Source organism: Cetorhinus maximus, chromosome 12 (genome assembly GCF_964194155.1).
Source record: "Cetorhinus maximus chromosome 12, sCetMax3.hap1.1, whole genome shotgun sequence".
Classification (NCBI taxonomy): domain Eukaryota; kingdom Metazoa; phylum Chordata; class Chondrichthyes; order Lamniformes; family Cetorhinidae; genus Cetorhinus; species Cetorhinus maximus.
This window is the reverse complement of record NC_135890.1, coordinates 66,166,074-66,177,347: the sequence shown is the minus strand read 5'-3', so window position 1 is coordinate 66,177,347 and position 11,274 is coordinate 66,166,074. Positions and strand designations below refer to the sequence as shown.

Here is an 11,274-nt window from a genome sequence, read left to right as displayed (position 1 = left end):
AACTCGAGGAACTTCAGCTCAGAGCTGTTGAGCTGGAGTCCAAGGTGCAGGCAACGCAAGGCATCAGGGAGGGGAAGAGAATCCTGGACACTTTGATCCAGGAGGCAGGTACATCTCTTAGGTTAGGCAGTGGATCGTGGTCACGGACAGGAGGATACGACTGACAGGAGGATACGACTGTGAGTCAGGTAGGTTAAGGAGACCCCAGAGTGTTGGAGGAGCCTCATCCCTTGCTCTTTTCCTATAGGTGCGAGATTTCTAGCTGCCTGTGTGGATGAGGGCAAAGTCTGTAGGGTGGTTGAGTAAACTGACCACAGCATCATGGTACAGGAGGCCATTTTTTTATTCTTTAATGAGGATGCAGGCCAGTCTTTGCTGCCCATGTGAAGATGATGATGGGCTGCCGCCTTGAACCACTCCATGTGAGGGGAGTGAAAAGGACTGTGGTAGTGACAGTTGGGGACAGTATAATTGGGGATACTGCTCTCTGCAGCTGTGACCAGGAGTTCTGAAGGTTATGTTGCCTGCCCAGTGCCAGGATTAAGGGCATCTCCTTGCGGCTGGAGAAGAACTTGGAGTGGGAGGGTGAGGATCTAGTTTTTGTGATCCACATTGGAACTAACCACAGGAGGTAGAGAGGAACAGGGTTAATGTTTCATGTCCGTATGACTCATACTGACTAGAAACATTAACTCTGTTTCTCTCTCCATAGATGTTGCCAAACCTGCTGAGTTTTTCCAGCATTTTTTGTTTTTATTTCAGATTTCCAACATTTGCAATATTTTGCTATTATTTAGTGGTAGGTAGAACTAGGAATGATGGGCTGCTGAAGGAATTTGTGGAGCTATGAACCAAATTAAAACACAGAACCTTCTAATTTCTGCATTATGACCTGAGCCATGTGCAAATTGGCATAGGAATAAACAGATTAGAAGGATAACTGTGTGACTGAAAATGTGGTGTGAAAGTGAGGCAAGGTTTTCAATTTTTGGGTCACTGACACCAGTACTGGGGAAAGAGGGAGTAGTTTCTCTGGGTCAGGCTCCACTTAAGCTGGGCTGGGACCAATGTCCTGGTGAATTGAATAACTAAGGGCTGTAAACTAATAAAGGGCCAGGGAAGGGTCAGGTGAGGGGGAATTTATAAATCCACAAAGAAAAAGCAGAGCTATAGAACAGTGTAATGAAGTGGCTAGAGCTGAACAGAACGTAAGGAGAGTCAGAGTTCAATGGTAATAAGAGGTCGGTGAATAAGGTCAAAACAGGGGAACATGGTAAAAAGTTGAAATTACAGGTGCTTTATCTGAATGCTCAAAGTATTTGTAACAACATAGAGGAATATGGCACAAACAGAGATAAATGGGTTTGCTCTGATAGCCATTACAGAGATGTGGTTGCATGGTGACCAAGGTTGGGTACTACATATTCCAGGATACCTGATGTTTTGAAGAATCAGGCACAATGGAAAAGTGGGGGTGGGGATTGCATCTGATAATAAAGGGTGACATAAGGATAGTAGTGAGGAAGGATCTTGGCTCAGTTTGGGTGAGGATAAGAAACAACAAGGGGCAGAAAAAAATTGATGGGAGTAGTCTATGGGCCTCCTAACAGTAGCTATACCATTGGACATGATATTAACCAAGAAATGAGGAACTTGGAACAAAGGTGCTGCAATAATCGTGGGAGACTTTAATCATCATACAGACTGACCAAATCAAATTAATCATCATACAGACTGACCAAATCAAATTGAGAAAGGTAGCTTGGAAGACAAATGAATGGAATACATTTGAGATGGTTTCCTAGAACAATACATTGTAGAACCAACCAGGGAAGAGGCAATTTTAGACCTTGTATTGTGTAATGGATCACCTGGGGAAGAGTGATCATAATGGCAAAATTTCACACTGAGTTTGATATGACCTACTTAAGTTTGAACCCAGAGTAATGACCCTAAATAAAGTAAATTACACTCCAGAACAAATGGGAACCTTGATGTCTTCTTAGATCCAAAGATGTGATTTATACTCCAGTTTTATTCCATCACCGACAGTACTTAGTTCCACCTTGGCAACATTCCCTGCCTACATCCCTACCTTAACCACTCTGCTGAAACTGTTATCCACACCCTATATCCTGTTATTTCTTGCTTTCCTTTCCTCCATGCTACCTAAATTCTGCTCTCCTCCCCTGTGAGACTGTCCCTCACTCCAACCCCTTGCCAGCCCTTCAATGTGCTTTAAAAACCTATGATTTCTGCCCAGCCTTGAATCACTCGCCCTGAACTCTCCCATGGGCTGGATGATTCCACTTCTCTTCCTACAACGCCCTTGGGCAGGTAGGGTATTTACCAGTATTTTGATCTAGAGCGCTTTGGGATTTTAACTGGTTAAATTCCAGCAATATCCCTGAACAGATGCAAGGATTCCCAAGCCTTGGCTCTATCTCAAACTAAAAGTAAGTTCTCTGGCTGAAGGTTGTGTCCCAGGTGAGTTGGTACAGAATCTTGACTGATGGCTGCAGTTAAGTGTGTTTGGATTTGACACAATTAAATTTGGTGATTTCATTTTTGCCTATCAGTCACTTGGCTAACCTGAAATCTAACAATCTAATTGACACCTCAAAACAGCTTGGATGGATTTCTGAGATAAAAGTGTGCTGTGTTGAATTTTTAACTTGTATTTTGTATTCTCAGAATTGACATGTAAGGGGTTAACACCCAAGCATCTCAAAGAGATCTCCAACAGAACAATGTCCAGTCAGATGGGCTCCACAAGGTCAACTTTCTGGGCAAATGCAATGTTGTGCCGGAGCTATGAATCATCTAATTGATCCAGAGTCATCACATTCAGCACTAACATCTCTTGGCCGAACAAGTCCTACTATGAGATGCAATGGTTAACTGCCTTTTGTTTCAGTAAAGTTGCAGAGGTGATGAACTGCTACCATGACACAGGTTTGAGCTTGGAGGGTGGCTTTGATTGGCAGCTCAGATCTTTAAAAAGAGGAAGGTCATTGATTGGCTGGAGCCCTTTCTGATTTCTTGAGGTTTCCAATGACAGAATGATACTGGACAGCGTGTCAGTTTCTGATGTTGCAAACACAACATGAGACTGGACATCATGGCCTGAATTTTCATCCTTGAGGCGAGTAGTGGGAGTCGGGAATATTCCCAGCTTGGCCCGTTTGCCTCAGGAGAAAGTGCCCGCAAAGGCAGGATCTTCATTTTTGGGGTGGGGGGGGTGGTGGTGCTGGCTACAGTCAGGCCAGCCGACCCCTGAGAAAGGTCATAAGCAGCCTCAGGGGCTGCTGGGTGCAGAGACGGGCTGTTTAAAAGGCCCACCTTGGTGTTGTAGTGTTGGCTCAGTTATAATAAAAACACAAAGGCCCTCCAGCCCTCACTCCTCACACCTCCACACACCCCCCATGCTGTATCCATGCCACCTCATACCAAGTACAAATAATGAGGCTTGGCTGAGAACCCAGACATCCATTCCTCTTGTTGAAACAGCTGCACCCCAGGGAAAACATTGCTTGATTGACAGTTCAGGCTCACTGATCTCTGCTGTCAATTTCACAATGTTTATTTACACAAGGTTAAGTGGTTTCAAGGGCCTGCAGTGTCTGTTATTGACACTTTAAAGGGTCTGGATGATTGACACTTTTATTGCCTTGTAGTGAAATGACCTTTTTTAACACAATGGAAAGCTATGAATGAATTACTTTTAAAAAAAAAGATTTTTTTACACATACTATTGTCACTGTACTGTTCCTTAGTTCTATATGTGTATAGTGGGTTAATGGGCATGGAAATGTCATAGCTTGGCATAGGGGGCACAAGCGACCATAGGGGGTGGGTGGAGGGGCATAGCTTGGCATAGGGGGCATGAGAAGGACCTTTTGAACTCACCTTTTGAATAGTCCCCTCTTGCCGACTAGGGTTCACATCTCTTCTGAGTTGCCATGAACCACGACTCTTTTAAAAACCTGACCCGACACCATGAAAATTGCAGAGGAGTAGGGCATATCTATTCTACAATGGAGCCAGCAGGTTGGGAGTGCCAGTTACGGGTTTTTGACAGGAACTAGTCTGCACTTTTTAAAAGTACTCCCGAAAATCATGTAGCCCGGGAATGGGATTGGGAATCCCAGAATCCAAACCTGTTGTCATTTTTAAAGGGCTCCCAAGTCATCCTGATTCAGTAAAAATCCAGGCCCATGTGTCAGTTTCTGATATTGGATGCATAATGTGAGATTGGATATCATGTGCCAGTTCCTGGTTTGTAGTGAGCAGATCAGGTACTCTGTGTTAGGAAGCTTGAACTCACCCACAGAGTAGCTGAGCTGGTTTTGAATGGCTAGCCTGTTCATACAGTGTTAGCAATGAGATCTGTGTACTGGGCTGATGGTGACTCTGAACTCAAGGAAATATCTGGTGTAAAATCACAACAATAATGTCGTTGGCCAAAAGGAAGGGGGAATTAAAGAGAACATGACTGAATGAATTGATATATCTCCTGATCAAACACTGCTAATCTCTGGCATAGCCTCCATGCTCCCTCTGCCAGTAACATCATCACTCCACGATTATGTTGGGCTGAAAGTCAGGCTGCACTGCATCAGCAAGTTCTTCAGCATATGACTCAAACCTCCCCGTCATCTGAGAAAAGAAATAAGAAAGAGAGCGGGTGTCAAGAATAACTGGAGGAGCAATGTCCTGTCAAAACTCCTCTAATGTCGAGCTCACTGGAAATCAAGGGCATGCTTTTATTCTGTCTGATTGCGCCCCCTATTGTTTGCAGCTTAATGTTTCCACACACACAATACACCCCTTGCACGCCTCCCCGTTGCTCCCCCAGTTGGTCTTTCAGGGTCAGTCTTTCCATTCGTGGACAGAGACTGTTAAGTGCCCAGTCCCAGACCTCTGTCAGTGTCAACTCAGCTAGAGGGCACAGAGGGGAAAGTAAAGGACAGAAACAACAGAGAGCCAGGGGATACATATTACACCACAGGGACTAGTCCCACCACATTGTCAGATGCACTTTGATCTGTGAGGGACTTTTCAGGGAACAAACATATGAGAATTACCTGCTGGAGAGGGTGCATTGCAGGTGTGTATGCAGCACTGTTGGTGCCTCTGGGCTCAGTGTGTGCAGATTAATCTGTTCTTGGAATTAGGAGGCCATTGGATTTGGAGAGGGTTCTGTCAATTGTGCCAAAGTGGTTGAGTAATAACTGAATGACATTCATGACTGAACTTCACTGATGAAAAGCTCCTCCTCTGATCCAACTGGCATCTTTCGTGTTTGATTGTGATCTCCCGCTCAATCCCTCCCCCGGCCTGGTCCCTTCTGTCAGCTCGATCCGTCCCTCAGCTGGACCACTCCCCCAGCTGGACCACTCCCCCAGCTGGACCACTCCCCCAGCTGGACCACTCCCCCAGCTGGACCTGGTGCAATGTCATTCAGTAAGCAAAGTCCAGATAAATATTCTGAGGGTTGGAACAACATCTAGACACTTGGTAAAGACAGGAGGCTCATTAGATACTTCAACGATGTGAAACCTGTGCTACATCTGTGTGCCTCCTGTTTACGATGAGGGAAAACTTTGTCTAGGCCAATCATGGATAGCCAGTCTGTACTCACAACAGCTGAAATTCAGATAAGGCTCGAATCCCTTCTCCTGAACTGTTAGTGGATAAAAACAATGGGTGTCCCAGACACAAAGAAGTAAACAAATTGAGCCCATATCCAAAAAGAGAATTGGGCCTGGAAACAAAGGAGCAGGGGAATGGGGAACAAGCAGAGTGAGGAGTGAACAGAGTAAGTGAGGATGGATAGAGTGAGTGTGGAGCGGACAGGAGGGATGTGAAAGTGATGATCTTGAAGTTGACTATCTGGGTGAGCAGGTCCTGACCATGGTATTGGATATAATGGCTTGTTAAGCCGTGAGCTGGGAGCCGGTCAGGGCAGCAGCTACAGTAATTGGTGCAGGAATAACTTAGGGAGGGTGTAGTTGGATTTTGGTGAAAGGGAGAGGGCAGGAGCAGAGATGGGTCATGTTTCAGAAAGAAGTAACCATTGTAATGGATTCGCTGTGGGGGAAGATGGCTGATCCGAGGGTTGGTGCACATGAAATAGGAGCTTTTCACATCAGTGGGAAACATTTAAAAAGAAGCAATACAGAAGCTTGGGCAGAAAGGCAGTAAAGAGCATGTCATGTATCTCTGCATCAGCTCACCCTGAAGGCCCATTTATCACTCATCTGTCGACACAGGTTCAGATCAAACTCGGCAACCAGCAGCCCATCCCTGGTGCGAGACAGCCCAGGGGTTCGACTTCCATCAGGAGCAGCTACATAACTGGAGCCGTAGAAATGGCCAAATTCATGATGGGCTTTCAAGGAGAGACAGAAATACAGGATTAATACAAAATACAATATCCTTACAAACAGCACCATCCCTGCCCTGCCCTGCATCCCGGCAAACAGCACACCCCATGGAAACATAAGATCATACAAAATAGGATTAGGAGTAGGCCACTAGGCCACATCGAGCCTGCCCCACCATTTAATAAGATCATGGCTGATCTGATGTGGCCTTAACTCCACTTTCCTGTCTGTCCCCCATAACCCCTGACTCCCTTGTAGTTCACAAATCTGTCTGAGTCTTGAATAAACTCAATGACCCAGTCTCCAATGCTTTCTGGGGAAGACAATTCCAAACACTAACTACCCTCTGAGAGAAGAAATTCCTCCTCATCTCTGTCTTAAATGGGAGACTCCTTATTTTTAAATTGTGACCTCCCCAATTCTAGATTCCCCCATGAGAGGAAACATCCTCTCAACATCTGTCAAGCCCCCTCAGAGTCTTATATGTTTCAATAAGATCACCTCTCATTCTTCTAAGTATAGGCCCAACCTGCTCAACCTTTCCTCATAAGACAACCTCTTCATCCCAGGAATCAGCCTAGTGAACCTTTCTCTGAACTTCTTCCAATGTAATATATCCCTCCTTAAGTAAGGTGACCAAAACTGTACATAGTTCTCTAGGTGTGCTTTTATATTCCATTCCTCTTGCTATAAAGCCTTCCTAATTACTTGCTGTACCTGCATGCTAACTTCTTGTGATTCATGTACAAGGACACCCAGATCCCTCCGTACTGCAGCAGGCTGCAGTTTCTCGCCATTTAAATAAAATGCTGCTTTTCTATTCTTCCTGCCGAAGTGGACAACCTCACATTTTCGCACATTATACTCCATCTGCCCAATTTTTGCCCACTCACTTAACCCATCTATATCCCTTTGCAGACTCTTTGTATCCTCCTCACAGATTTCTTTCCAATCTGTCTTCGTATCATCAGCAAATTTGGCTACTACCCAGTTGGTCCCTTCATCCAAGTCATTAATATAGATCGCAAATAGTTGAGGCCCCAGCACTGATTCCTGTGCACTCCACTAGTTACAGTTTGCCAACCTGAAAATGACCCAGTTATCCCGACTGTTTCCTTTTAGTCAGTCCTCTATCCATGCTAATATAGCATGTAGAAACAACACATCACATGGCCTGGAAACAAAACACTCCCTGGAAATACCCACCCCCTCCCAGAACAATATGCTGGTGTTAAAACAGATCTTTGGAAATGTATGTGAGTGCATTACTACTAAACCACAGGCTTCACATTCCCTTAAAGTGGCAGCACTTCAGCTGATTTATGTTTTCCAGGGGTTAAAAGTCATGATTAAGGAACATCTAGCAAGAGTTACCAAGAACTTGGGTAGGTAGACAGAATATTAATAATTGAGCTATGTGGATGACGCAGTAATTATAGCAGAGATAGAGGAAAATCTACAAAGAATCCTAGACACAACCATAACAAACAGTGAGAGGTGTGGATTATCATGAACCTGCAATAAAACAGTAGGCATGGTTTTATCAAAGAAAAGGATTACACCGAGATGCAAAAAAACAGTGGAGTTGAAAGAAATAAAACAAGTTGGATAATTTTCTTACTGGGCAGCCGAATAACATCTGATGGGAAAAGTGATCAAGACATCAGGAAGCGCATAACACTCGCAAAACAAACCTTCTCAAAAATGTCAAAGCTCTTTAGAAATAAGACCATCTCTATGGAAAGCAGAATGAGATTTCTAAATGCTACATCTGGTCAACGTTACTGTATGGATGCAAAAGTTGGAATATGAACAAGACAATGGAAGGGAACGGAGAGATGTGGTTTCTGAGATGTAAAATGGGGATTAGATGAACAACACACATGACTATTGAGGATGTTTTGAGGAAAGCAGGCACACAAGAGCATTTACAAATGCTTAGCCAGAAACAACTACAATTTATCGGGCACATTCTTAGGAGAGAGAAACTATAACATCTGGTCTAAGATGGAGATAAAGAAGGAAATAGAACGACAGCTTAAGAAGCTGAACAGGTACAAGACTTGAGAACACCAAGATGTTGGCCTTTATCAAAGACCTTGAAAGTTGGAGATCCATTACCGCTGACTTCGCAAAACATGGCACCTGAAGAAGAAGGAAGTCATTCATCCATTTGTGAGAATAAGGTGTGTGATAGTGGGAGGGAAAAATCTTACCCCAAAATATCAGCTTGTACAATCAGTTTGGCTGGAGCCAAGAATTAACAAAGGGCAGCAAAGTAGAGGAGTGTGTAATGAGGATAATGCAATAATCCTGGAGGACATTAATCTCTGTATGGACTAGGCGAACCAAATTGGCAAGAGTAGCTTGGAGAATGAGTTTATAGAATACATTCATGATAGTTTTATAAAACAATATGTCGAGGAAACAACTAAGGAACTTATTTTTGATTTGGTATATAATGAGACAGGATTAATTAGTAATCTTCTAGTGAAAGATCCTCTGGGGTAGAGTGATCATAATATGATGGAATTTCATATTAAGTTTAAGAGTGATTAGGTTAAGTTCGAAACTAGGATATTACATTTAAACAACACTGATAACATAGGTATGAAGGGCAAGTTGGCTTAGGAAATTAATTGGGAAATTAAGTTAAAAGATATGGTAGATAAGCAATGACAAACACTTACGGAAATCTATAATCATAATATGCAGGTTTTGCCTATCAATCCTTTTTTGATTGGTTGTCATGCCCAGCACAGATACATCATATTATGAACCTTCAGTCAATGCTTTTAAGTAAATGTGACCTTTGGCATTTGAGCTACAGACAATACCAAGTAAATACCTAATTAAATATGGACAATCACAGCTCTCCAGAGAATTCACACATCGCTTTGTTTAAGGGTCAGCCAACACAAGAGACTATGGAGTTTTCTATGGAGACTGCTTGTCGCCATGTTTCATACTGGACAAAAGGGAAGATTGAAACTCAGTTGGTGGCAGATGGAAGTGAATGGCCACTACCAACCTTCCACTATATCATAATGGCCTTCGCCCATCCAAACTCGACTGGGTGGACTGCAGAGGTGTTACTCCACAACACAATGTGTAATCACATGACAACACATCTTATTTGGAAAAGGACTTTAACTTGTGGAAAGTCACATGGTAACGCAGCCATGTATTTGTCCATTTCAAAGATCAGCTGGGAGATGTGTGCAGGCAATGCCACCAAAGCCATCAAAAGCATCAATTCAGCCAGCCTGTGAACCAGACTCAAACAAGCTGCAAGACATCAGGCAGCCAGAATACATAACCTGTTCTAGTTTAAAGTTTGCCTCAGGACCTCCTAGCTATTCAACTACAAGAAACCTCACAACCTGCTGTGAGCCCTTTGCTTTACAAGACTCTCACATCAACTTTAAATTATCAAATACATTCAAAAGACCATAGGCTTGCCACATGGGAGACTGGAGATTGTAATTCAGATACTGAGATAAATGTAATCTGTAAAAGTGCATGACCTTTATCTGTAGCCAATGTGTGTGTGTGTGTGTGTGTGTGCGTGGGGGGAGGGGGGGGGGGGGAAGTGGGGGGTGTGAGTGAGATCAAGTACATAACATTGCATTTAATTCAGGTTATGTGTGTGAGAATAAATAATCTCCTTTATTTTTAAGTTCAGGAGAGCTTGCTGCTGAATTATTGAATAGGAATAGGCACTCCAAGAGTAAGAAAACACACACCACAATCCAGAGAAAACATACTGATCAGTAAGAGAGCAAATACATTCCCTCCGTGACATGGGTTAATGGGTTGATTTGGTGAGTGGAGCTTGGAGCACACAGAGGCATGTGGGGCATATGGAGGGCTGGAGAGTGCGTTACAAACTTGCAGCTTCAATGATTGCTGACAATGACAGCAGTGGCGAGCTGCGGGCGGGGTGGGGTGGAAAGTAAGGGAGCCCAACAGAGTTACTTTGGTTGAGGGGACTGGAGAGAGAGTTGGATGGTGGGTGTGAGGGGGCAGCATGGGAGGTAATCCCTAGATTCTAGAGTGGCTTCTGTGCTGTGGATGGAAAGGTCGCAAATATAACCCCAGTGTTCAAGAGAGGAGAGAAAACAAAGAAATACAGGCCTGACATCAGTCAGCAAGAAAATGCTAAAGTTTATCATTAAGGACATGGTAACAGGACACTGACAAAATCGTAATATGATTAGACAGAGTCAACATGGTTTTATGAAAGAGAAATCATGTTTGACAAATCTATTTTTTGAAGATGTATCTAGCAGGATGGGTAATAGGAACCAGTGAATGTGGTATATTTGGATTTTCTGATGGCATCTGATAAGGTGCCACACAAGAGATGTTATACAAAATTAGGGCTCATGGTGTTGGGGGTAAATATTAACATGGAATGGACAGAAAACAAAGAATAGGAATAAATGGGCCAATTTCAAGTTGGCAGGCATGAATATTTGAGTACCACAAAGATCAATTCTGGGGCCTCAGCTATTTACAATCTATGTTAATGGATGAATTATACAAGGTGCCAGATTCCCCACCCTCTTTGGCAACAAGGTTCGACGAGAGAGCTCGCCAAGGGGAACAACAGCTGCCCTGCAGTCATTGAAAACCCAACTCGGACATGGCTAACAAAGGGAGAGGGTGACATAGTGGTCATGTCACTGGTAGCTAGCGGTCTAGAGGCCCAGGCTAATGCTCTGGGGCCATGGGGTCAAATCCCGCCATGGCAGCTGGTGGAATTTAAATTCAGTTAATAGATCTGGAATTGAAAGCTAGTCTCAGTCAATAGTGACCATGAAACCATCATTGATTGCCATAAAAACCCATCTGGTTCACCATGCCCCTTTAAGGGAGGAAA

General features: G+C 43.7%; 1 protein-coding gene across 2 annotated transcripts in view; it reads right to left on the bottom strand.

Moving 5' to 3' along the window:
* Positions 1-1,668: 1,668 nt before the first annotated feature.
* upb1 (ureidopropionase, beta) overlaps positions 1,669-11,274 on the bottom strand; it is a 159,016-nt gene continuing 149,410 nt past the window's right edge. Inside the window, exons 9-11 of one of the 2 annotated variants that reach the window (XM_078553794.1) lie at positions 8,011-8,028; positions 6,240-6,394; positions 1,669-4,659 (exon numbers count right to left, since the gene is read on the bottom strand). In XM_078553794.1, the coding sequence (XP_078409920.1) occupies positions 4,576-4,659; positions 6,240-6,394; positions 8,011-8,028 (257 nt within the window). In that variant the 3' untranslated portion in view covers positions 1,669-4,575. The remainder of the gene's footprint in view (positions 4,660-6,239; positions 6,395-8,010; positions 8,029-11,274) is intronic. The other variant, XM_078553795.1, reaches the window with a different exon arrangement.